We start from the raw sequence: 23888 nt of genomic DNA, 5'->3' as shown, positions 1-23888 counted from the left end.
GTATCTAATTCGAAAGCCACGGCTATACCCGCAAGCCTGAGTTAGTATCATCCATGAAGAATTGATCAGTGAAAACTTTAAAAGGGCATTTCACTGTGAACGCACAAAAAAAGCATATTTTCAATAATTTTTTTCTCAGGATTTATTGCATAAAATTGAATGAATGTTTTTCCCCCTTAAAGGTATGATTAAGGAAAATAAATACAAATTTCTTTTTTCGTAAAATATATTTCGTCATTTATTTACAAAATAATATGCATGTGTGCAAAAGAAAAAGTTATCCGCTGGCGCAGGTGTTTTTGACTCTCCTGGTAATCTGAAACAGAAAATCGAAAAAGTTTATTAAACTATGTTGTCACACGTATGGTCGGAACATCCACTTATTTATTTCATCGAAAATAAACAAAATGGCAGCGTTTCTTACGAAAGAGAGAAAAAAGAAACACTTTTTTTTGTACCGTAAATCAGGTGAAATTGTAAGTAAAAATGAAAATGTCAACTACTTGGAGGTTCCGACGATAGGTGTGACGACATAGTTTAATAAACTTTTTCAATTTTTTGTTTCAGATTACCAGGAGAGCCAAAATCACCTGCGCCAGCGGATAACTTTTTTTTTTGCACACATGCATGTTATTTTATAAATAAATGACGAAATATTTTTTACCACAAAAAAGATTTTTTATTTACTTTCCTTAATCATACCTTTAAGGAGAAAAAACATTCATTCAATTTTATGCAATAGTTCCTGAGAAAAAAATGATTGAAAATATGCTTTTTTTTGTGCGTTCACAGTGAAATGACCCCTCAAATTTCTTCAGTGGAATATTCGTCGAAAGCGATTTTTCTGGAACGTTCATCGAATCTTAATTGTTAACATCAAGCGTTCAACGTGTTGCAATCAGCTTCTCGTGGATACGTGCAGATCGCATCCGTTTTGCTGAAATGGAGACCCTGCGGGCATTTCATTATGTACGGTATTCCGTTACTGCATTTACAGAATTTCGAACAATCTTGGTGTGGCAAATGCACGGTGTAGGGTAATGAATCGTGCGGCGGGCAGGTATCAATGCACCCCAGACCGTGTTCAATATCGTTACGAGAGTTTAGATCACACCAACGATTGACTCTATCTTGCGCGACGCATTCGTTCCTCTCGGAATCGAATAGTAATCCTTTTTTGCAATTTCGAAGAATTTTGCTTTGCCCGTCCCTCGCGCATTCGTAATACTTGTCACATTGACACTCGTGTGGCAACAGTTCATTTGGCTCGCATAACAGTGAATCGCTATTTCCCCAACACTTGGCATTCGCATCCTTGTCGCACATTTTCCTCTCGCGATTGAAACGCAATCCTTCGGTGCACTGTCTAAGAATTTTCATTTTCCCATCCTTAGAGCATTCATAATACTCGTCGCATCGATACTCATGGGGTAACCATTCTCCTGGATCACATATTTGCGACTTTTCTTTTCTCCAACATTTGCTTTTTACAGGCGCGTCGCACTCTTTTCTCATGTAATCGAATATCGATCCTTGATCACACAATTGTAGAGTTTTGTGCATTCCATCCGCGCTGCATATGTAGTACGTATCGCAACGACACTCGTGAGGTGTTTTATCCCCTGGTATACAATGTTGCGTTACCTGACTGCAATTCACGTACCGAGGCAAGTCGCACATTTCCTTATCCGGATTATATAGGAGATTTGGGGAGCATTCCTTTAACACTTTCCTGCCATTTTCACATTGATGATACAAAGAACAGTTCACGTGATCAGGGAAACGAATAATACCGCAACGAAAATCCGTGGAACATTCGGCGTCTTTAGATGAATGGCATTTCGTGTTTTCGGGTAAATCGCATATTTGCAATAGTTCGTTAAAGTAATGGCCATCGAGACATTTACTAGGTTTCTCCACACCGTTTAAGCATTCGTAATACCGATTACAATCAGTCTCATGAGGAATTTTCACATGACCCGAGGGTGGACACCGTCCGTTTGCTGAAGGATCGGTAGGCTTTGTAGGTATTGTAGTTATCGTTGACGATTCCGTAGATTCTGTGGGTTCTGAAGTAATCGTTGGAAAGTCTGTTGTAGTAGTGGATGAAGAAGGTTCAATGGGTCTCGTACAGCGAATCTTGTCCTGGTCACCGCATACTTGGTTGACGTCATCAAACACTTCACCCTTTGGACAAAACTGACGAATTAGTTCTCCGTCCTTGCAAAGAAAATACATGTTACACATGCATTCGTGCGGTAAATATACAATCTCATGAGAACCATTCGCTGGACATCGAGACGTGCGAATTTTATCCGTATCGTTGGTATCAAGCAAAGGGTTTGTAGTTGGCAAAACGAGATTACAATCTGCTATTTCTTTTGAGACACATTTTTTGAGTTTACGGTCGAACAGCTCCCCGGAATGACAGTGTCTGAGAAATGCATCCCCATTGGAGCATTCGTAATATTCGGAACAGCTGCATTCGTAAGGCAAAAGCATAGTCTGAGATGATCCCGGTGGTGGACACTTTTCTGGGAGATTGTTACAGGTCATGTCTTGGTCAATTCGACACCGCAGCTGTGCAGGATCAAACAACATTCCTTCGTCGCAATATCGCACCCATTTTTTGCCTTCGCCGCACATGTAGTATGAACTGCAATCGAACGGGTTAGGCCATACGAACCCGTTGTTAACCATAGCACACTCACGATCGGGCTCGTTTTTGCATGTCACGTTCCACCGCCAATCACACATTTGCAGATCCGGATTAAAGTACAGTTTATTGCCATGGTTATCCGAATCGCAGTCCATTTCATACTTTTCGCCCATGAAGCATTTGTAGAACTTGGTACAGTCAAATTCGTGGGCTATGTAAACTGTAGTATCCACAGAGTTGTACGGTGGACATTCCTTTAAAATTTCGGCGGAAGCATCACCTGTGCCCACTGCCAAGATGGCGACGATCGGTAAGTATAATTCTGAAACAAAATAAATGTTTAAATACACATGAACGGATTAAAAGTTTCGTTTCTGTTGCGACAAAGTCAGATAAAAAAAGTGATTGATCGGACGACGATAAATAATCGAAGGACTGCTAGTATCTTTCGACTGAAGACAAACGATTTATCTTGACTATTCTCCAGCATTTGAATAGAAAAGTTCTCGCGAGATCTAGGCATATTGTTTATAGTTTAAGCGAGCGAGTGTTTTTAGTGGGTGGGTCTTGGAAGGCAGACGCTGAGCGACCGCCACCCGACAAGAGTCGCATTTTCACTCGAGAAAAAAGCATTTGAATGAAAAATGTGGATTATCGCATCGAGAAATTACCGATTTGATTATTATGTAGGTATGTACTAGCGTAACAGAATTATTTTTCCCGAAAACTCTTAGAGGAGCGGATGACTGTAAAATTTGTTTACATGTCGATTTCGTTTTGATCTATGTCCTTCTATGTCACTTGTTCGCGTACAAGCGCGGCCGCCAGCGCGTAGCCTTCGCTACCGCGGCCGCTCGAACGGTCTACGCGCGCTCTGATTGGTCGGGGTTTTCTCTTAATATCTCCTTAACGAAGCCCCATCCGACATTTTTGCAAAGGAAATTGTTGTTCAAAATCGTCTCAGCTATCCCCCATTTCCGGCTCCTCCCCGACTTTTGGGACACCCTGTATATATATATATAGCAAATATCTGCAAATAATATCATTATAACGATATTGTTCAAATATTGATACAATTATTTGCGATGTTCAAACAATATTATTTTGGAAACCATCGTGCACGCACACTGTCGACACGAAACAGTGAGATTTCACATACTCCTTCGGTCGAATAGAGGCAAAGAATTTCATTCGCAAACGTCTTAACTTCATCGATACGAAGGTTAGTCATCGTTCGAGACTCAATTAACTAATCAGGTACCCACAATTAATATAACGGTCACACGTTGCAAATCGCAACGGTTTCATGTCTACCGCTGACTCAGGATTTATGGTACCAAGGAGGAATCGATCCGTGAGATTTCGAGTCGGGACGCAATGACGGCGCTTTTAATTCACGTAATCCCAAAGACTTAAAGGGGATCGAATGCTTAATAATCAGAAAACAATGTAGAAAAAGGAATCATTTAGAATTTTGTGCTTCAAATGACCACTTTTTCCAACACCAAGCATCTTTGTCTTTTTGTACACGTCTACAAACAACAGCTTACAAATTAGAAAATTTCTATATTTTTCAATTGTAGATAAGCCAACGTTTACGTAACAAACAAGTAAATTATTGGCCAACGATTAAATTACCTGAGTGTCCGACTTCGTGACACCATCCTACCCTGGCATCAACACCCCCACCCTCATCAAATTCCCAAAAGCAACCATACTGACGAGAAAAAATGTACACGACTTAAATCATTGTTTATAAACACGATACGCGTTATACGATGCTTAACGAAACGCAAATTAGTAAGCCGTAACAGCATACAGTGGGTGTAGAAAGTATTCGTACACCGATCAATTTCCAAAAGAACTATGTAAAATTGTAATTTATTAACTTATTTTTTATAAACAATGACATTCTACATATTTTCGGAAATCTCTAGAATAGATAGATTATAAAAAAAAATAGCTATTTATGTAAGTTGCAATATTAACAAGAAAAAAACAATTAATCGATATAAATATTGAAGCAATAAGTATTCGCACAACTGTTTAATTTATAAAACTTCATTAAAAAATAAAGAAACTTACATGAACTTATAAGTATATAATACTTCCTTCGTGGGATTTCCTTGTGATCTTATAATTATTGTAACTTTTCTAAGCATTAAATTAACCAAATTATTAGTTATTCAAAGTGGGATCTTCTTCAATTCCTCTATTAGAGCCATTTTTAAAAGCACTTTACTGGAAATTTGTCTTCTAATTCGTACGGAACAATAAACTAACGTATTGACGTTACAAACTCTACTGTAAATGGTTTGTCGTAAGAATCGTACAAATACTTATTGCTCCTATATTTTTATCCACTTTTCGCATATTTTTTGTTAATTTGAAAAATTATATTAACTAGTAAATGTTGTTTGGACTATATCTATCTTAGAGATTCCCGAGAATATGTAAAATACCATTGATTATAATAAAAGAAGTTAAGAAACTACAATTTCACGCAAAAGTTTTTTGGGAAATCAATCGGTGTACGAATACATTCTACACCCACTGTACGTACGAATAGGATTTTCAAACTCGATTATCTCACAAACTAAGCTTTAAATGAAACAATTTCATGTCATATCATAGGCTCAGTGCGCTCAGTGCTCAACATATTCTTACGTATTTTTACGCGAATGTAATATCATTTTTCTTAAACTAACGTAGCCTACGTTACTCCAGAGAAAGCAAGGAAGCTACTGTTCAAATTTGGTATCAATCGGTTGAGTAGTTTTTGAAATTTTTGTCTACATAAAAATAAACGCTATCTCTTTATATAATAATAAGATATGAATTTGACAAAGTTAAACGTCTTAATATTAATTACATTAAAGTAAGTCAACAATTAACGCAACGTGGTTAAGAGTTGTTGTTATTAGTAGTAGTAATAATAATATAATAATGTTGACATAAAAATGAAAAATTAAGAAACAGTAATTTCATTTTGTTAGTCGTGAAAATTGATCATCAAAAAGAAGTCATTAATTCATGTTTGTTAAGTTTTACTTGCTGCAAAAGTCGAAAAGAAAATATTCGTTTGCTACGTAAATTTATAACGACGTTTCTATCATTGAATCACAGATTTTGATAAAATCATCCTTCATAACAAAATGGTTACCTCTAAACTTAAAGGTTTCATTATTAACCAAAATTTCTCGTTCCTTTTAACATAAAATGAAAATTAATGAAAAATGTATCGATAAAGAAATATTACTGTCCAAATATGATGTCAATAGACTTATTATGTTTCAAGAAATCATGATAAGAATCTCGTGGAGCGCGGTTTCGAGATTAACACGTTCAAACCTCGAATGACACGTTTGAGCGGTCTGATAGGTTATCGAAAACAAAACATTAGGAACATATTTATAAATAGCCGAACGTTCTAACATTATAACAAAGAACTTCTCGAATTTTCAAATTTTTGATCGTTGGCGTACTCCTAAGAATTGCTTGTGTGTTAATAGTTATGTTCGAGTAAAAATATCCGTTTGCGAAACCTACGTTTAGACTTTACTACAGATTACAGCTATTTTTAAGTTCATCATCATGACAATTATCAATTGTTCTAGAAATGTATTTATTGGGCAGACCATGATAGATCATACACTAATTATTATAATACTATTACGGCATTTGAGACACATAAATTTCTAAGAATTTGAGTTTCCTTCAGTTGTTATTTGTTTTTTTTTTTTACATTATTATTAATTGTGTCAATGTTCATGCTGTAATCGTGTTTGTCTAATATATTCCAAGTGCAGATAGTTCGACGCTATTGCGATTTCAATCAATTTATGGTCGCGGTAGAAGCTCGATAAGACCAGGTACCACATTAAGTGTATCAAAATAAAAGCAAATGTTACAAAAGAAATCATAGTTCAAGCCATGAAAACGTGCGCAATGCTATCGGCCGCCATCGAAATTCTCTCATTATTATCGTACGTGCGAAATTAAAAGATTTCTTTATGAATATTTATTTCACATAAGAAATAATTGTCGAATGTCAATGTTTTTATACATAATAGTACACACGCTAAAGTAATAAACAAAATTTTGTTTTTTTTTTTCTTTAATCGTTATTTCCTTGACTTTTTTAATTGATATAGCCACGTAAAATTTGTCATCTTTTTCCACGGTTGATAGCTACTTCACATTGTATCGGCCTAAGGGAAAAAATGAAACACATGATTAAAATATACTTTTGTAGTTAACGTTCGTACTAGAAGTACAAGTATCCATTATTATTTAACAATATTTTTAAATGATTACAGTTCAGAAAGAAGTGTTGAAAAAATGCAAAAGTCTGTCATTTTATTTTTTTTCAATCAGAAACGTTTGGTTTTAGTACGGACGATTGCGTCAAAACTATATTATAAACGTCTTTTCGAATTTTTATTGTCGGATGATCCAATATTAAGTTAGGGTGTCAACCGTTGAAAAAAGGGGCAAGTTTCACAATTATATAACAATGAACAAAATGATTAAAAATAAACAAGAAACATTTTGGTTATTAGTTTAACATGCGAACTATTACGTGTAAAAAGATTGTCTATTCATAATTATTTGTCACATAAAATAAAAATTCTGGAAAAAAGCTTTTTTCCTCTCACACACAATGAAAACATATTTGAAAGTCAATTATTAAATGTTTTTTTGTGATTTTTATACCAGGAAAAATTTTCTTTATCTTTTCTTAACGTTGAGAATATTTTAGGTACGTTTTAAAGTACATTTGGTAATTTTTTCAATTGATTTCACCTAGAAATTTTTTAGAAATGAAATGTTCCCTGTTTCGTCCGAATCTGCCATTGGTGAGAGTTCTGAAGATCACAATTGTTATCTGAAATCAACGAAACTATTTTCCTACATTGTTGACATATTTTCCAAGAATATGAACTAAACTGCGGACAAAAAAGTTGGAAAGTAAACTTTTTAGTGGTATTTAAAAGAAAAAGTACCATGTTTCACCATATTTTGTGCAACTTGTGAACATATATAAAGTTTCAAAACGATCGGTTAATTAGTTTTTGGGATATCATTTCGAAGAATTAAAAAGAATGTTGTTTAAAATAAAACGCGATGTCTCAAACATTTTTGTCTGTAATGAATTGAAATAATTATCGAATGTACTTTAAAACATACCTAAAATATTCTCAGAGTTATAGAAACATTAGATAAATTCTCGACAGTAAAAGAAAATATAATAGCCTTAAACGAGAGGTATTGTCAAACATTCGTAATATAAAAATGACGTATTGAATTGTTTTCAAACTTTCAGTATGCTTTCGCTACTCGGTTCGACAGCGTGCGCAAGTGAACACTGAAAAGAAAACATTGGCGTTCTGTTGACAGCTTTGTGACAACAACGTACATTTAATAAAAACAAACAAACTACGACGATCTTTTCTTTACTCGTACCTTTCACCGAGAAATGAGACTTCGTACACAGAAAATAAGTACTCACCCTTCATCTAGTGAAAGATAATCACCAAAACTAGGAAACAATGCACGTTATTCTCGGTTATTGAGTACACACTGACAAATCTAAGAACACTAAACGATTTTTATAAGCATGAAACCTTATCACTAAGTAGCTGCATGAGTTATCATATCTGACTCCTACCTTTCGTGAGATACCCCCTTTCAATTTTTCAAATTGATACTGCGGTCATCTACGTTTCATTCATTTGATATGCATTCATGGCATAATCATGATACAAAATACTAACTTTATTCGTGTAATATTCAGGATTTAGATTATTTCATTGCATTACTTTTTCCTTACATATTTATGTGACGTTTGGAAGTTTACTGAATACGGAATGTAAGTCTAATAGAAATAAATCTAACTCCAAAAGAAGTCAGATCTTTCTAATAGCGATAGCATTAATAACGAAATTATCATATTTGGAAATTTGATAATGTAGGATTCTCGAGGAATAGGGAAGGTTCAAAAGCCCTTTAATTGTTGGTTATATATTATATTAAAATTACTCAACTCGCAATACACAAACTACATGCAAAGATTGATCGCTCAAGACTAACTCGCTCGTCGAGCTTCCATACGTTTATATCCATTCATCCCCTTGCATTCATCTCGCTTACACTCTGTTCCACGGATCCATTGGTTACAGTCACACAACGTTTATTCTTCGCTATCATTCGGCTTTCGGCGTCGGTCATCGATGATCTCATATAAACATTCATACCTATCATTCGATCTTAAACATTCTTTCAACACGCTTTCTCAGTCAAACGAACTTCCAAACATATCGGCGCCGGTCTGTCGCGACATGACCCGGTCGCTCTCACGCAAACACACACACGCACACGCACTCGCCACTCACCCCACAATAATGAGTTACTTTTATTTCTCGTCTTATTTATTTAAAAAGTTACGCACGAGAATAAATTACACACCACCTCTTTATCGACCAAATCGTAAATGATAACATCGATACAACGATACGTAGCATGGAGCATTTAAGGGGGCATTTCACTGTGAACGCACAAAAAAAAGCATATTTCAATAATTTTTTTTGTCAGGAACTATTACATAAAATTGAATGAATGTTTTTCCCCTTAAAGGTATGATTAAGGAAAGTGAATAAAAAATTTTTTTTGTGGTAAAAAATATTTCGTCATTTATTTACAAAATAATATGCATGTGTGCAAAAAAAAAGTTATCCGCTGGCGCAGGTGATTTTGGCTCTCCTGGTAATCTGAAACAAAAAATTGAAAAAGTTTATTAAACTATGTCGTGACACCTATCGTCGGAACCTCCAAGTAGTTGATATTTTCATTTTTACTTACAATTTCACCTGATTTACGGTACAAAAAAAAGTGTTTTTTTTTCTCTCTTTCACAAGAAACGCTGCCATTTTGTTTATTTTCGATGAAATAAATAAGTGAAGGTTCCGACAATCTATGCTCATTTCATTCGTGTTAAACCACGTGTCATCGTCCTGAGACTGTTTTCTTACAGTTTCATGAGAATCAGGGTGTATTACTCATCGGTGTTTCCTTTGTAAAAAATCTTATTGGTAAATATTAACACGTTCCGTGCTAAGGCGCTTCTGCCCGACTTTGTAGATCATGCAATCTGATATTTTGACTAAAGATTGATATATTATCATAAATATTTCATTACATCGACAATCCAGAAATACAGTTAGGTTATTTAGATCCGTTATCACATCGTCTAACCACTTGTAGTACACGTGACACTGCGATTAATTCGATTGCCCATTAAAAAAAAAAAAAACAGAAGAGTATTTAAAATCACTGACACTGATAGAACATTACACAACTGAACGGATACGGAACTGACACGTTTACGTTTATGTGTAAATAGATCTTATAAAGGAAAGTCAGTTTGAAACTTATCGATTAGTAAAAAAAACCTGCAGTATTCGAATTTGTTACAAACAATGCATCAGTGATGGACAATACATTTCACGTATTTCCTTCCTTGGGCCTGCAATCCCAAACGAGATTCTCCGTATCGATTTCAAAAACCGCATGGTACTTACCGTATCAATAGGACCGTCCGAAGTACTCCCTGGCCGAACCGAGTCTTTTCCACGGAAACTTAACAAATTTGGAAGCGTTATATCTCGAAAACTAATTAAAACCGGGTGTGTACATGACAGGTCTGTGAATTCGTTTTGAAAAGTACTATCAAATAGTTCGAAACCCAGCATATGGTTTCATTTAAAAAAACGAAACTTGACCATCATATCTCGTAAAATAACAAAGTTAACAAAAATTTCTTCTCGCTGAAACATGCGCCTCGTTTTACCATGTAATTTCCACATTAACAATTTTGCATACGGCCGATAGCTTTGGAGTTATAGCTTTATAACAGATGATGTGTGATATCCTGTATGTTAGATACTTTTACGAGACCAGTCAAAATGTACTTCTGTTATTCGTTGGGTTCGTTTTTCTGATTGGAAACCAAATGTAGTCTCCCAACGTTCGAAAGAATAAAAGTTTCTCATATATATTGACTCGTAATACTTAAAATATTGAACCGATTGGAAAATAATGTAAAAAGCGATGGTTTAAAATTCGATTATCTTTAAAATAGCGTCTTGCGCGACTCAATCGGACGTTTCCAACTCGAGATATGGTGTAAAATCTGAAGGTATGTCAGAAAAAAATCGAAAAAAATTCAAAAATTCATATAAAAAAAAACTTATCCATAGACAAATTTTTTCTTGCGATTTTCGAATTTAGTAGGCCAAAATACATAAGAAAAAAATTGTAGCATTGAATGTACATTTTGACTGTAAACTAGTGTAATCATTTACGATTCAATCTAAACGATTTTCACTACGAGTGACTGTAATAATCGAATTCATCCCATTTTAGTTTCTCATGTGTTGATTAGATGCTTCTATGATAATTATCTGATCGCATAATCATCCACATCGTAATCTAAATGTGGTTATTGCATCATTATCATTTGGCGATAAGGATTCCATTTCATATATAAGTACAACTCCATGCGTTCAAACTAGCCAGTTCGTACTAAACAACCAACAATTACGTTCGTTGCCTCCTAGTCTTAGCGATTACTATCCATCGCATGAGAGGTAAGAAATTACTGTGAATATTCAAAATTCTATCTATTGTAACAAAGCCAGGGTTAAGTAAAGAGTCATTCAAGTATACATTTGTCACCTTAATAATAACGATTCGTTATTTGAAAGCTAAATTCTCTAACAATAAGATGTAATCATTCAAGAGACTGAAAAACAATGTTATTTTTAACATTTTCATTTGACGCGATAACTTAACATTGGATTATACAAAAGCAATAAATCAAATAAATTACAAAAATATGGGGCATTCTATGCCAAATCAGCCAATTTTAAATCTGACAACTTTTAATTTGACTGAAATTTGTATATGTAAGTACCCTTCTAAATACATTTCTGTGAATTTCCCGATTTCGTTGCTGAACCAAAAATAAACAAGTTATGTGGCACAATTACTTCAAAAATGTATTTATTTTCTGTAAGTGTCGCATTTATTTCGGCGAGAGAAAGTACATCCGTTGTTATCTTTCTATACCAAATTAGAGCGCGAGCGTGGAATACGTTTTTGCCGTGGACTGTGAACGTGTTAATAACTCTGATTTAGTTGGTGGTACACTCTAAATTTTGTTACAAACATTCATACGTATCTTGAAATCCAAGGAAAATCTTCAGGTGTTCCGTTTTACAAAGGTCACCCTACATAATAATAAAATAAATACTATCCTTAACATTCTCGTTAAAAACGCGATTTCAGTAGGTACCCAATGGTTACAATATGTGATATTAAAAACACCCTATACGAGAAAAAGTTTAATTTACATTGAATAATTAATCACTTTAGATGAAATATGCTATTTCGTTCGTCACCGGATCTGTATAAAAATAACTTTAAATTTTTACAAAATTAAGATTGCATCTATGAGTGGATATTTCTGGCGAGGATGGGGTAGTTTTAGCTTTAAAAATTAGTAGGATCTCCACATCCGTGTGTTAACATTTGATGACTTAAAGTACTAAACTTTGAGGATCCAAAAGTTGTTTAGGTTCGTAATGTCTTAGAACAGTATTTCTCAACCTTCGTTGTGCTGTGCCCCACCTAAGCTTTTCTAAAATGCTTATGCACCCCTATCCATAGTATAAACATAGTTTTGAATATTTGAAAATAACCGTTTGATTATCATCGTGCGAAAAGTCACTTTATATATATATATTTTTTTTAATCGCAACAGGATACATCCTGATTAAATTCTGTCACAGAAGGCGTGGAAAATCTAATCGGTCAATGTTATTTTGTTTCAGAAATGAACTTACCGATCGTCGCCATCTTGGCACTGGCTGCCGGTGTTGCTTCCGCCGAAATTTTAACGGAATGCCCACCGTACGACTCTGTCGATACTACAGTTCACATAGCCCATGAATTCGACTCTACCAAGTTCTACAAATGCTCCATGGGTGAAAAGTATGAAATGGACTGCAATTCAGATAGCTATGGCAATCAACTGTTCTTCAACCCGGAGCGACAAGTCTGTGATTACGGGTGGAAAGTGACATCTCAGAACGATTCCTTAGAGAAGTGCCCACCAGCAGGATCATCCCAGACTCTACTTTTGGCTCACGAGTGTAACTGTTTCAAACATTACGAATGCCATAACGGAGAAGCAATCGCAAAAACCTGCCAGCCCGGTCAGATGTTTGATTATATTCTTAAGAAATGTGTTCAGGCTAAAAAAGCGATGTATAAATCTGGTTCCAGTCGAATGTCTCCGATAGAATTTGAGACAGATATACCTTCCATATTTCAATGTCCACCGAAAGGTTCTCATGAAACTAAGTTAATACCACACGAATGCATTTGTAATATATATTTCCGTTGCCAAGACGGAGAAGCAATTCGTGAGGAATGTCCACCTGGTCAAGATTTTGACTATGAGATACAAAAGTGCGGCTTTAAGGAAGATGTTAACTGCAGAAGACCTATACTACCTCCGAGGATCACCACCACTACAACTACCACAACTCCAAAACCCGACCTGGTGTGTAATCCAGGACTACGCATACCTCATGAAACCAACTGTAACGAGTTCTACGAATGCGCAATGGACGGACTTAAACAATACCTTAGAAGGTGTCAACAGGGATACTATTACGATTACGAGAGGAAGGTGTGCGATATCACGTCGCGCGCCAAATGTTGGAGAGGTCATTGTATACCAGATGAATTATTGCCCCACGAGTATGATTGTGGCAAGTATTATAAGTGTGGACCGACAGGAACAAAAGTACTTAGTCAGAATTGCGCAGAAGGATATTTATTCGATTGTGGCCTGAAGACATGTGTTCCACAAAACAGATTAGGGCGCTGCTGTGCTGTAATTACTCCTTATGCATTGAAACAAGAAGATAATGAGTTTTTAGGAGACGTACTGTGATTGATTTTACAGTTGTACAATATAAATAATCAATATATAATGCTGTAGAACTGTAACTCTAGATATAGGCTTGAACGCAATTATAAAAATTTACCATTATAACTAATTTTTTAACTGAATAACAAATGGTTTGTTGTATGACCAACTGATAATCAGCGTAGATGCCGCAATAGAATTATTGCACCATTGTGCCCGAGATCTCTACATGTATAAACTCCTGGCATTTTGACCACGCGCTAAAATTCTTGTAGATCGTACGTACGCCTACGTGCGAAACTTGTCGTTACGACTACTGTGACAGTTCCAGCGTGAACAGCAGGGGAAAGCTGCTATTCGACACGCTCGGGGCACAATTTCCATGAACGATTTATACAAAAGTGAGAAATTCCAAAATTTTTTGACAATGGGGCCACCCCCGAGACATGCTCTACAAGATGGAAGAGATTTCATCCCGATTGGTCAACCCATCTCGGAGTAATCAGCGAACATACCTTAAAAAAAAAATATACATGTCGAATTGAGTGACCTCCTCCTTTTCGAAGTCGGTTAAAAAATTCTGGGCGCCGGTGCAAAAGCACGCGTCGGAGTAAATATCCTTGCCCTTCTGGCTGCTGTAGAGGAGAGAGGGGCTCAGGGGGGTCGAAAGAAAAGAAATAAACCTTGATCTACGAACGTTTGAAAAAAAGCTTTATTTAGCCGAAGTTCCTCGCGGAGGACATTCCGTGGTACACACACCACAAAGGAAAAGGTGTGGCGACTACGCGCCGAAAAGGAACCGCGACGCGGGATTCCTAATGCAAAATTGTCGAATCGAAAGAACGAACCGGGGCGACTTAAATTCCATGGGGGCCTCGCAAACAGAAAATCCGACCTAAAATTAAATATGAAGAAAAGAACGCTGCTCTTTGCTTTGTGGCACCAAAGATTATGAACTTTTTTTAGCACCATTTAGTAGTTTTTGATTCCTAGATTACGGAAATGTAAGTTAAAATGTTAGGAATCCAACAGTTAAAAAGATGCGCGTGTGTAAAGTCAAGCATTTTTGACGGAGTTAGCTAGTTAATCCGACGCCATATTGGCTTTGACCGTGGGTTTGGTGGGTAAGTAGGTCGGTAATTCCATTCTGTTGTAAACAGACGATCATAGATGTCGTGAACGTTTGTTTTTTTTTTTCTTTATTAAAGTCCGTAGATCACTTCTACATTGCACTGTCTTTACATCTTGAGCGTAAAGATGCCGCCGTATTGGTGTGCACAAGTGATTGAGAAGAAGAAACGTTGAAGGAGAATATTGGACACTCTACCAGAAGCTAACAGACGACGAAGACAAGTTTTTTAAATATTTTAGAATGTCGGAATATATATGTGGTTTCAATTTTGTGTCTGAAGTCTGAACGGAACCGAAACATATCCATATTGTCAGCGCCGACACGGTCCGATACGTTCAGACGCGTTCCGTATCCGATAAAGTATTCTTCGCAAGAATGCCGGATGGCCGGACCGATGTCGGTAGGTGTCTGTGCTGATACGATACGATACGTATAAACACCTATATAGGGTGTCTCAAAAATGTTATAACACCTTAAAATGGGCGGGTCGGGAGGTGATTTGATCCACTTTTTCCTTAGCGAAAATGTTGTCCGAGGCTTCGCTGAGGAGATACTAACGGAAAACCCCGACCAATCAGAGCACGCGTATACCGCTGGTGCGCTCGCGGTAGCGAAGGCTGTGTGCTAAGCGGCCGCGCTCGTACGCGAACAAGTGACTCAACGTGCACAGAAGGACATTCACGCGGCTGCTTAGCTCGTAGCCTTCGCTCCCGCGGCCGCTCCAGTGGTATACGCGCGCTCTGATTGGTCGGGGATTTTTGTTAATATCTCCGTAACGGAGCATCGGACAACATTTTCGCTAAGGAAAAAGTTGTTTCAAATCACCTTCCGAACCACCCCTTTCAAGGTGTTACAACATTTTTGGGACACCCTGTATACAAATTGCATTATAGAATACTTTTCTGATCGGTGCTGAACGGATACGTTCGGGTCTGTGCGGATAGTATAAATCGATTTTAAATAGACCATAACGCGTAGCCCAACGTTACTCCGGGCGCGAGTATGCCGGTGGAGCGTAGCTTATACTACTGAGGCCGTCTATCGTGCAGCCTACGTTATTGCGGGCGCTAGTAGTATAGGCTACGCTTTACCGACGTCAACAACTCTGAAACTGATCCTTAAGGCCTTAAGGTGAGGTCCCATCTATGTAATGCTCGTACTCGAGCAATAAATTGTCCGTGTTCGTCGGATTTTGTTCGAAAACACGTTCCTACTAGCGAGCAAGAGGTCGCTAAATGCGACAACGAACGATTGGAACCACTTGAAAGGGTCGATTTTTACGAGCGTTTGGGTCTCGGCCCATAGTCTAGGCTCGCGAGCACGAGGACTATTCCACGCTCAAAAAAATCGACCCTTTCGAGTATTCGAAGCGAGACTCCCAATACTTGTTTTCACCGAGGCCGTAGGCGCCTACATGGGTTCGCCCAAGGGTCTGGGGTCAAACGGGCGATCGACTCATCAGTTTTTGATAAAATCGAATTCTTTATTCTTCATCGTATCAACGTGAACGTCATGCCATTGGATTCTTAGTGTTCTCCCGATTAAAATAATATCTCACGTCGCGTAAATCGAACTATTTTTAACGAAATAACTTTTCAATTATGCCATCAGATTTTGCATATAACTTCGTTAAAAATAGTCCGATTTACGCGATGTGACATATCATTTTAATCGTAGAAGCATCAGGCATCGATTGGAGTTACTTCCGCAAAGTTCCGATAAAAATTGTCGAGGTTGGTATTTTCAATTCTTTATGACATCCCCTTGTCGACCGCACGTTGCGATGATGGTGCGTGGCCCTTTTTGGGATTCCGTGCTCGTTTAGGTGTTCTCGGCTCGTTGTGCTAGCTCGCCTGAGTCCATCAGACCCTCCTGCGCGAGGAGTTGACTGTTTCAAATGGACGTTGCTCGTGCTCGCCGCCCGAACTTACATACATCGGACCTCACCTTAAAGGGTGCGCAGGAGCCAGAGTCAAACTCCGAGTTGACATTAGCGACAGTTGCGGAAAAAGTAGGAAACTCCGGGACAAAGACAGAGAGGGCGATACAACAATTGCAGGAGAGACGAGAACAGGGCGATTAGGCTAGCATGATTTTCTCCAAAGATATTGAAACAAAGAAGCAATATTTTCTAATAATTCTTATTTTAATATATTCGTTACACTTTGGCGGATGCGACTCCAAGCCTTGATTTTGCAATTTCGCCCTTAAAACTTTATAAACAATAAAAGTACGTTTGCTATCTTCATTTTATTGTTTAGTAGTAGATAAAAGTTGAAAAAGTTGAAAAATAAAATTAATTTAATTAATTATCAAGGAGAATGCAAGGCCTTCGAGTCACCGATTTAGTTGAAACTTTCCATACTGGTAGACTTTATTATTCCATTTTGTCATCCACTTCCGTGGAAATTGTGCCCCGGGAGTGTCGAATAGCAGCTTTCCCCGGCTGCCCACGCTCAGACGTTCACAATAGTCGTAACGACAAGTTCCGCACGTAAGCGTACGTACGAACTACAAGAATTTTAGCGCGTGGTCAAAATGCCAGGAGTTTATACATATAGAGATTTCGGGCGCAATGGTGCAATGATTCTGCTACATTCGGCCCTGCCGGTGTCCCTTTTCATCGACCTCGCATTGCGAATAGTTAAGATCAGTAGACTTTTTAGAATGCGCACGAACCACAATACGGAAATTGTGTTATTAAACCGAGTCGCGTGAACAGCTAGTCAAGAAACAAGCGTCAGCGATATTAGACTCTTGCGCACGAATCGCCCATTGAATTTGGGACTTGCTCAAGATTACGAATTGCGCCAGGCAAGGATCTGGGGCTATATAAACCCGTGGTGACGACCACGGAGAGCTCTTTGTGTATTATTATTTTGGGAGTCAATACTCTGTAGTCGCGGACGGGTTAATCTTTCGCGTTAGTCTCATTTAGGTATTGTGTATCGTATCTACAGCTGAGTAAAAAGTTCGCGTATGTGAGAACATACGCACTAAAGATAGAGTCACCGCGGAGTTACCTACGAAAGTCCGACGTTTATTATTCGCCAATTATTAGAGTCCCGTGTCGCGAGTGTACAACCAGACCAGATCCTCGCCACAGTCGAGCCCGGGACAATCTGACAACGCCGCTGATAGCATAAGATCAACGATTGGTATTGTTAAAACCATCTTCAATTGTATAATTTATATTCTTGTTTGTATGTAGTCCCAAACTCAGTTTTGTTTCATAATTTGTTATTTGTTAATACTTAAACTTAGTGACAATCATTATAGAATCCCAGAATTCCTTCTTTTCCAATTAAATACAGATAAGGTGAGCTTTAGCTCTTTAACCGAAGACAAGAATCCCTAAAGAAAGTCCCAAACAAATTGGGACGTAACAATTCTACAGCGGCATCTACGCTGATTATCAGTCGATCATACAACAAAGCATTTATTATTCAGTTAAAAACTCAGTTATAATGGTAAATTTGTACATTTGCGTTCAAGCCTATATCTAGAGTTACAGTTTTATTGTATTATATTGTATAATCAATCACGGTATGTCTTCTAAAAACTCAATATATTCTTCGTTGAATGAATGAGGAGGAATTACAACACAGCAGCGCCCTAATCTGTTTTGTGGAACACATGTCTTCAGGTCACAATCGAATAAATATCCTTCTGCGCAATTCTGACTAAGTACTTTTGTTCCTGTCGGTCCACACTTATAATACTTGCCACAATCATACTCGTGGGGCAATAATTCATCTGGTATACAATGACCTCTCCAACATTTGGCGCGCGACGTGATATCGCACACCTTCCTCTCGTAATCGTAATAGTATCCCTGTTGACACCTTCTAAGGTATTGTTGTGTTCCATTAATTGCGCATTCGTAATACTCGTTACAATGGCACTCGTGAGGTACACGTAGTCCTGGAAAACATATCTGTCCTGGACACATTACCTTATCGGGCGTGTCGCACACTTGCCTGTTGCGATCAAACACCAATTCTTGCGGGCAGTCATAAACAAATTTGTACATTCCATCCTTTGAGCATTCGTAGTACTTCTCACATAGGCACTCGTGAGGGAATTTAGCTCCTGGAGTACAAGCGCGATAACAGTTCACGTATTCAGGTAAGTCACACATATGAGTGATTGGATTAAATTCAAGACCTGGCGAACATTTCTTTACCACTCTCCTGCCATTTTCGCACTCATAATACAAAGAAGAACAATCCGTGGAATAAGGAAGACGAATAGTACAATATCTACAATCGTCTATTGGACACTCCAGGTCGAGTTTTGGAGTTGTGGTAGATGTAGTGGTGGTGATCGGCGGAGGTAGTATAGGTCTTCTGCAGTTAACATCTTCCTTAAAGCCGCACTTTTGTTTCTCATAGTCAAAATCTTGACCAGGTGGACATTCCTCACGAATTGCGTCTCCGTCTTGGCAATCGAAATATACATTACAAATGCATTCGTGTGGTATTAACTTAGTTTCATGAGAACCTTTCGGTGGACATTGAAATATGGAAGGTATATCTGTCTCAAATTCTATCGGAGACATTCGACTGGAACCAGATTTACACATCGCTTTTTCAGCCTGAACACATTTCTTAAGAATATAATCAAACATCTGACCGGGCTGGCAGGTTTTTGCGATTGCTTCTCCGTTATGGCATTCGTAATGTTTGAAACAGTTACACTCGTGAGCCAAAAGTAGAGTCTGGGATGATCCTGCTGGTGGGCACTTCTCTAAGGAATCGTTCTGAGATGTCACTTTCCACCCGTAATCACAGACTTGTCGCTCCGGGTTGAAGAACAGTTGATTGCCATAGCTATCTGAATTGCAGTCCATTTCATACTTTTCACCCATGGAGCATTTGTAGAACTTGGTAGAGTCGAATTCATGGGCTATGTGAACTGTAGTATCGACAGAGTCGTACGGTGGGCATTCCGTTAAAATTTCGGCGGAAGCAACACCGGCGGCCAGTGCCAAGATGGCGACGATCGGTAAGTTCATTTCTGAAACAAAATAACATTGACCGATTAGATTTTCCACGCCTTCTGTGACAGAATTTAATCAGGATGTATCCTGTTACGATTAAAAAAAAAATATATAAAGAGACTTTTTGCACGATGATAATCAAGAGGTTACGTGCATATGATATTAAAAACCAGAAACTTTGAAGCGTTATAGCTTGAAAACTAATAAAAATCGAGTAAATACATTAATGCTTAATGACTTCGCCTTGAAAAGTACTACCGCATGATATAAAAAAAAATATACAGTTCCATTTGAAAAACGAAACTTGACCATCATATCTCGTTAAATAACAAAGTTAACAAAAGTTCCTTCTCGCTGAAACATAAGCCCCACTTTACCATGCAATTTTCATATTTGAAATTTTGCATTCGGCCGATAGTTTTGGAGTTAGAGCGCTGTATCACTAAGGCTGGGACACCCTGTATAACATAGCTACACTTAGCTACGCTTTCTCATTGCAAAATTTCGAAAGCTAACTCTGTCATCTAACACTTCTGCAAAAATCAATTACAAATATTTGCATTTTTCGGAGATATTGATGTTTAAAGTTCGAGTCGCATAATATTTCAAGCCAACAGTATAACACTTTGGAATACGCTGAGTTCTTATAAACATCTTACTTTCATTCCTGGGGATATTTCGAAATATAGATATTATAAGACACATCATAGCCGTAAATTTTCTCGTTTGGTAACAATTGAAGAGGTTTCTCACATGCTTCAAATAACATCGGACCCATTTATAAGTGATTTAAGGCCAAACCGAAGTCAAAATCGTGTTCACTTACAGAAGAATCACCACCGTTATTAAAATAGTTACTTTTTAAAATTTGGCACACGATGTAGCATGCAGCATTAAATTAAGAATGAATGAAAGTTTTATTGGGGGAAAAAAGACAAAAATTATAAGTGTCGAAATTTGAGTTTACTTTTGTAACTTTTTCGTAAAGTGCATTCAAAAAACGAACATTATGAAAAAGCAACGTCTTATTTGGGCAATTTTCGGAGGAATTATAACTTTTTAAAAAAAAAATGCAGTTATTTAAAAATTCATACGAAGCGAGTGAATGTTTGAATATGAAATGCCCGCCGAATGAATGAAAACGAATGAAATCGAACGACAGGTGACAAGTACTAATGATTGGTTAAGTGAAGAGCGAGAGATATGTGGCACAGGACCGAGTGAAAAGGAAGCATATGTGTGGTAATATGTAAACGAGCGCCAGGAGAGGACGAGTGTTAATTTGTTGGATGGCGTGTAATACATTGTACATACATTGTTTTTTTTTTTTTTTTTTTGGTTCAGCAAACGAAATCGGAAAATTCACAGAAACTAGGGGTGTGCGGGATCCCGACCAGGACAGGAATTCCTCCCGGGATCGGGATAGAATCCCGAGAATTTCAAAATCCCGAATACATCCGGGATTCCCGTGAATTTCCTGGATCCCGAAACCATTCGCGATCCCACATAAACTCGAGAATCCCGAATATTCTCAGGAATCCCGGATAGTTTCGGGAATCCCGAACATTTTACGGGAATCCCGCACACCCCTAACAGAAACGTATTTAGTAGGGTACTATATATATATAGGAATTTCAGCCAAATTAAAAGTTGTCAGATTTAAAATTGGCTGATTTGGCATAGAATGCCCCATATTTTTGTAATTTATTTGATTTATCGCTTTCGTATAATCCAATGTCAAGTTATCGCGTCAAATGAAAATGTTAAAAATAACATTGTTTTTCAGTCTCTTGAATGATTGCATCTTATTGTTAGAGAATTTAGCTTTCAAATAACGAATCGTTATTATTAAGGTGACAAATGTATACTTGAATGACTCTTTACTTAACCCTGTCTTTGTTACAATAGATAGAATTTTGAATATTCACAGTAATTTCTTACCTCTCATGCGATGGATAGTAATCGCTAAGACTAGGAGGCAACGAACGTAATTGTTGGTTGTTTAGTACGAACTGGCTAGTTTGAACGCATGGAGTTGTACTTATATATGAAATGGAATCCTTATCGCCAAATATGATGCAATAATCATATTTAGATTACGATGTGGATGATTATGCGATCAGATAATTATCATGGAAGCATCTAATCAACACACGAGAAACACAAATGGGATGAATTCGATTATTACAGTCACTCGTAGTGAAAATCGTTTAGATTGAATCGTAAATGATTACACTAGTTTACAGTCAAAATGTACATTCAATGCCACAATTTTTTTCTTATGTATTTTGGCCTACTAAATTCGAAAATCGCAAGAAAAAATTTGTCTATGGATAAGTTTTTTTTTATATGAATTTTTGAATTTTTTTCGATTTTTTTCTGACATACCTTCAGATTTTACGCCATATCTCGAGTTGGAAACGTCCGATTGAGTCGCGTAAGACGCCATTTTAAAGATAATCGAATTTCAAACCATCGCTTTTTACATTATTTTCCAATCGGTTCAATATTTTAAGTGTTACGAGTCAATATATATGAGAAACTTTTATTCTTTCGAACGTTGGGAGACTACATTTGGTTCCCAATCAGAAAAACGAACCCAACGAATAACAGAAGTACATTTTGACTGGTCTCGTAAAAGTATCTAACATACAGGATATCACACATCATCTGTTATAAAGCTATAACTCCAAAGCTATCGGCCGTATGCAAAATTGTTAATGTGGAAATTACATGGTAAAACGAGGCGCATGTTTCAGCGAGAAGCAATTTTTGTTAACTTTGTTATTTACGAGATATGATGGTCAAGTTTCGTTTTTTTTTTAAATGGAACCATATGCTGGGTTTCGGACTATTTGATAGTACTTTTCAAAACGAATTCACAGACCTGTCATGTACACACCCGGTTTTAATTAGTTTTCGAGATATAACGCTTCCAAATTTGTTAAGTTTCCGAGGAAAAGACTCGGTTCGGCCAAGGAGTACTTCGGACGGTCCTATTGATACGGTAAGTACCATGCGGTTTTTGAAATCGATACGGAGAATCTCGTTTGGGATTGCAGGCCCAAGGAAGGAAATACGTGAAATGTATTGTCCATCACTGATGCATTGTTTGTAACAAATTCGAATACTGCAGGTTTTTTTTTACTAATCGATAAGTTTCAAACTGACTTTCCTTTATAAGATCTATTTACACATAAACGTAAACGTGTCAGTTCCGTATCCGTTCAGTTGTGTAATGTTCTATCAGTGTCAGTGATTTTAAATACTCTTCTGTTTTTTTTTTTTTTTAATGGGCAATCGAATTAATCGCAGTGTCACGTGTACTACAAGTGGTTAGACGATGTGATAACAGATCTAAATAACCTAAGTGTATTTCTGGATTGTCGATGTAATGAAATATTTATGATAATATATCAATCTTTAGTCAAAATATCAGATTGCATGATCTACAAGTCGGGCAGAAGCGCCTTAGCACGGAACGTGTTAATATTTACCAATAAGATTTTTTACAAAGGAAACACCGATGAGTAATACACCCTGATTCTCATGAAACTGTAAGAAAACAGTCTCAGGACGATGACACGTGGTTTAACACGAATGAAATGAGCATAGATACCTTCAAAAACAAATCTGGTGTTTATTTCAAATCACATACTTTTTCATAACCCGAAATAATAATAACGCTGCATACATGCGTAGAAATGGAAAAAAAAACAAACTGAACAAGCTAAACCGATGTTAGTCCAAACAAAAATTACTGGCCGTCTGCCTTCGACTTGCCGGCGAACTCGCTCAACTTAAAGGTCCATTTACACATGTCCGTAACGTAACATAAAAACTTGCTTTTTTAAATATTGTTGCGACGGTATGAAGATGCCGCACTACAGTTCCGAGTTACATCGTCGCGACGGTGTGAAGTTACGGAAACGAGTTCCCGCGCTTCCGGTTGTCAGGAAGCGGCAAACTTTTAAAATAGTAGAGAGCGATTCAAGAAGTCAAAGAGAGAAGACGTTTCGTTACAAGTCTCCAAGATTAACGTTATATTATCGTTAAATTGTTTAAAAGTTATAGTTTGTTAATAAACTTTATACTT

The 23888-nt window shown here is 37.3% G+C and overlaps 3 protein-coding genes across 3 annotated transcripts; 1 reads left to right on the top strand and 2 right to left on the bottom strand.

The window, feature by feature from the left end:
* Positions 1-876: 876 nt before the first annotated feature.
* On the bottom strand, positions 877-8178 carry LOC128889575 (uncharacterized). Its single transcript, XM_054147298.1, has 3 exons — positions 8172-8178; positions 2154-2981; positions 877-2090 (listed from the first exon to the last, which is right to left on the bottom strand). Exons 1-3 carry the CDS (start codon positions 8176-8178, stop codon positions 877-879), a joined length of 2049 nt encoding a protein of 682 aa, XP_054003273.1.
* Positions 8179-12554: 4376 nt separating this feature from the next.
* Positions 12555-13682, top strand: LOC128889574 (uncharacterized). Its single transcript, XM_054147297.1, has one exon. The coding sequence runs from the start codon at positions 12555-12557 to the stop codon at positions 13680-13682; it is 1128 nt and encodes a 375-aa protein (XP_054003272.1).
* A 4649-nt stretch (positions 13683-18331) lies between these two features.
* On the bottom strand, positions 18332-21783 carry LOC128889573 (chitin-binding domain protein cbd-1-like). Its single transcript, XM_054147296.1, has 2 exons — positions 21734-21783; positions 18332-19809 (listed from the first exon to the last, which is right to left on the bottom strand). Exons 1-2 carry the CDS (start codon positions 21738-21740, stop codon positions 18332-18334), a joined length of 1485 nt encoding a protein of 494 aa, XP_054003271.1. The 5' UTR covers positions 21741-21783.
* Between the last annotated feature and the right edge of the window lie 2105 nt (positions 21784-23888).

Source organism: Hylaeus anthracinus, unplaced genomic scaffold (genome assembly GCF_026225885.1).
Source record: "Hylaeus anthracinus isolate JK02 unplaced genomic scaffold, UHH_iyHylAnth1.0_haploid 11997, whole genome shotgun sequence".
Lineage (NCBI taxonomy): Eukaryota > Metazoa > Arthropoda > Insecta > Hymenoptera > Colletidae > Hylaeus > Hylaeus anthracinus.
The sequence above is the reverse complement of the archived record's forward strand: the minus strand, read 5'-3'. Positions and strand labels throughout refer to the sequence as shown.

Coding starts and splice junctions, on each gene's coding strand:
- LOC128889575 (XM_054147298.1), bottom strand. Junction 2,091..2,153: donor TGACGTCAACCAAGTATGCG/GTGACCAGGACA, acceptor CTACTACAACAG/ACTTTCCAACGATTACTTCA.
- LOC128889574 (XM_054147297.1), top strand. CDS start 12,555: ATGAACTTACCGATCGTCGCCATCTTGGCACTGGCTGCCGGTGTTGCT.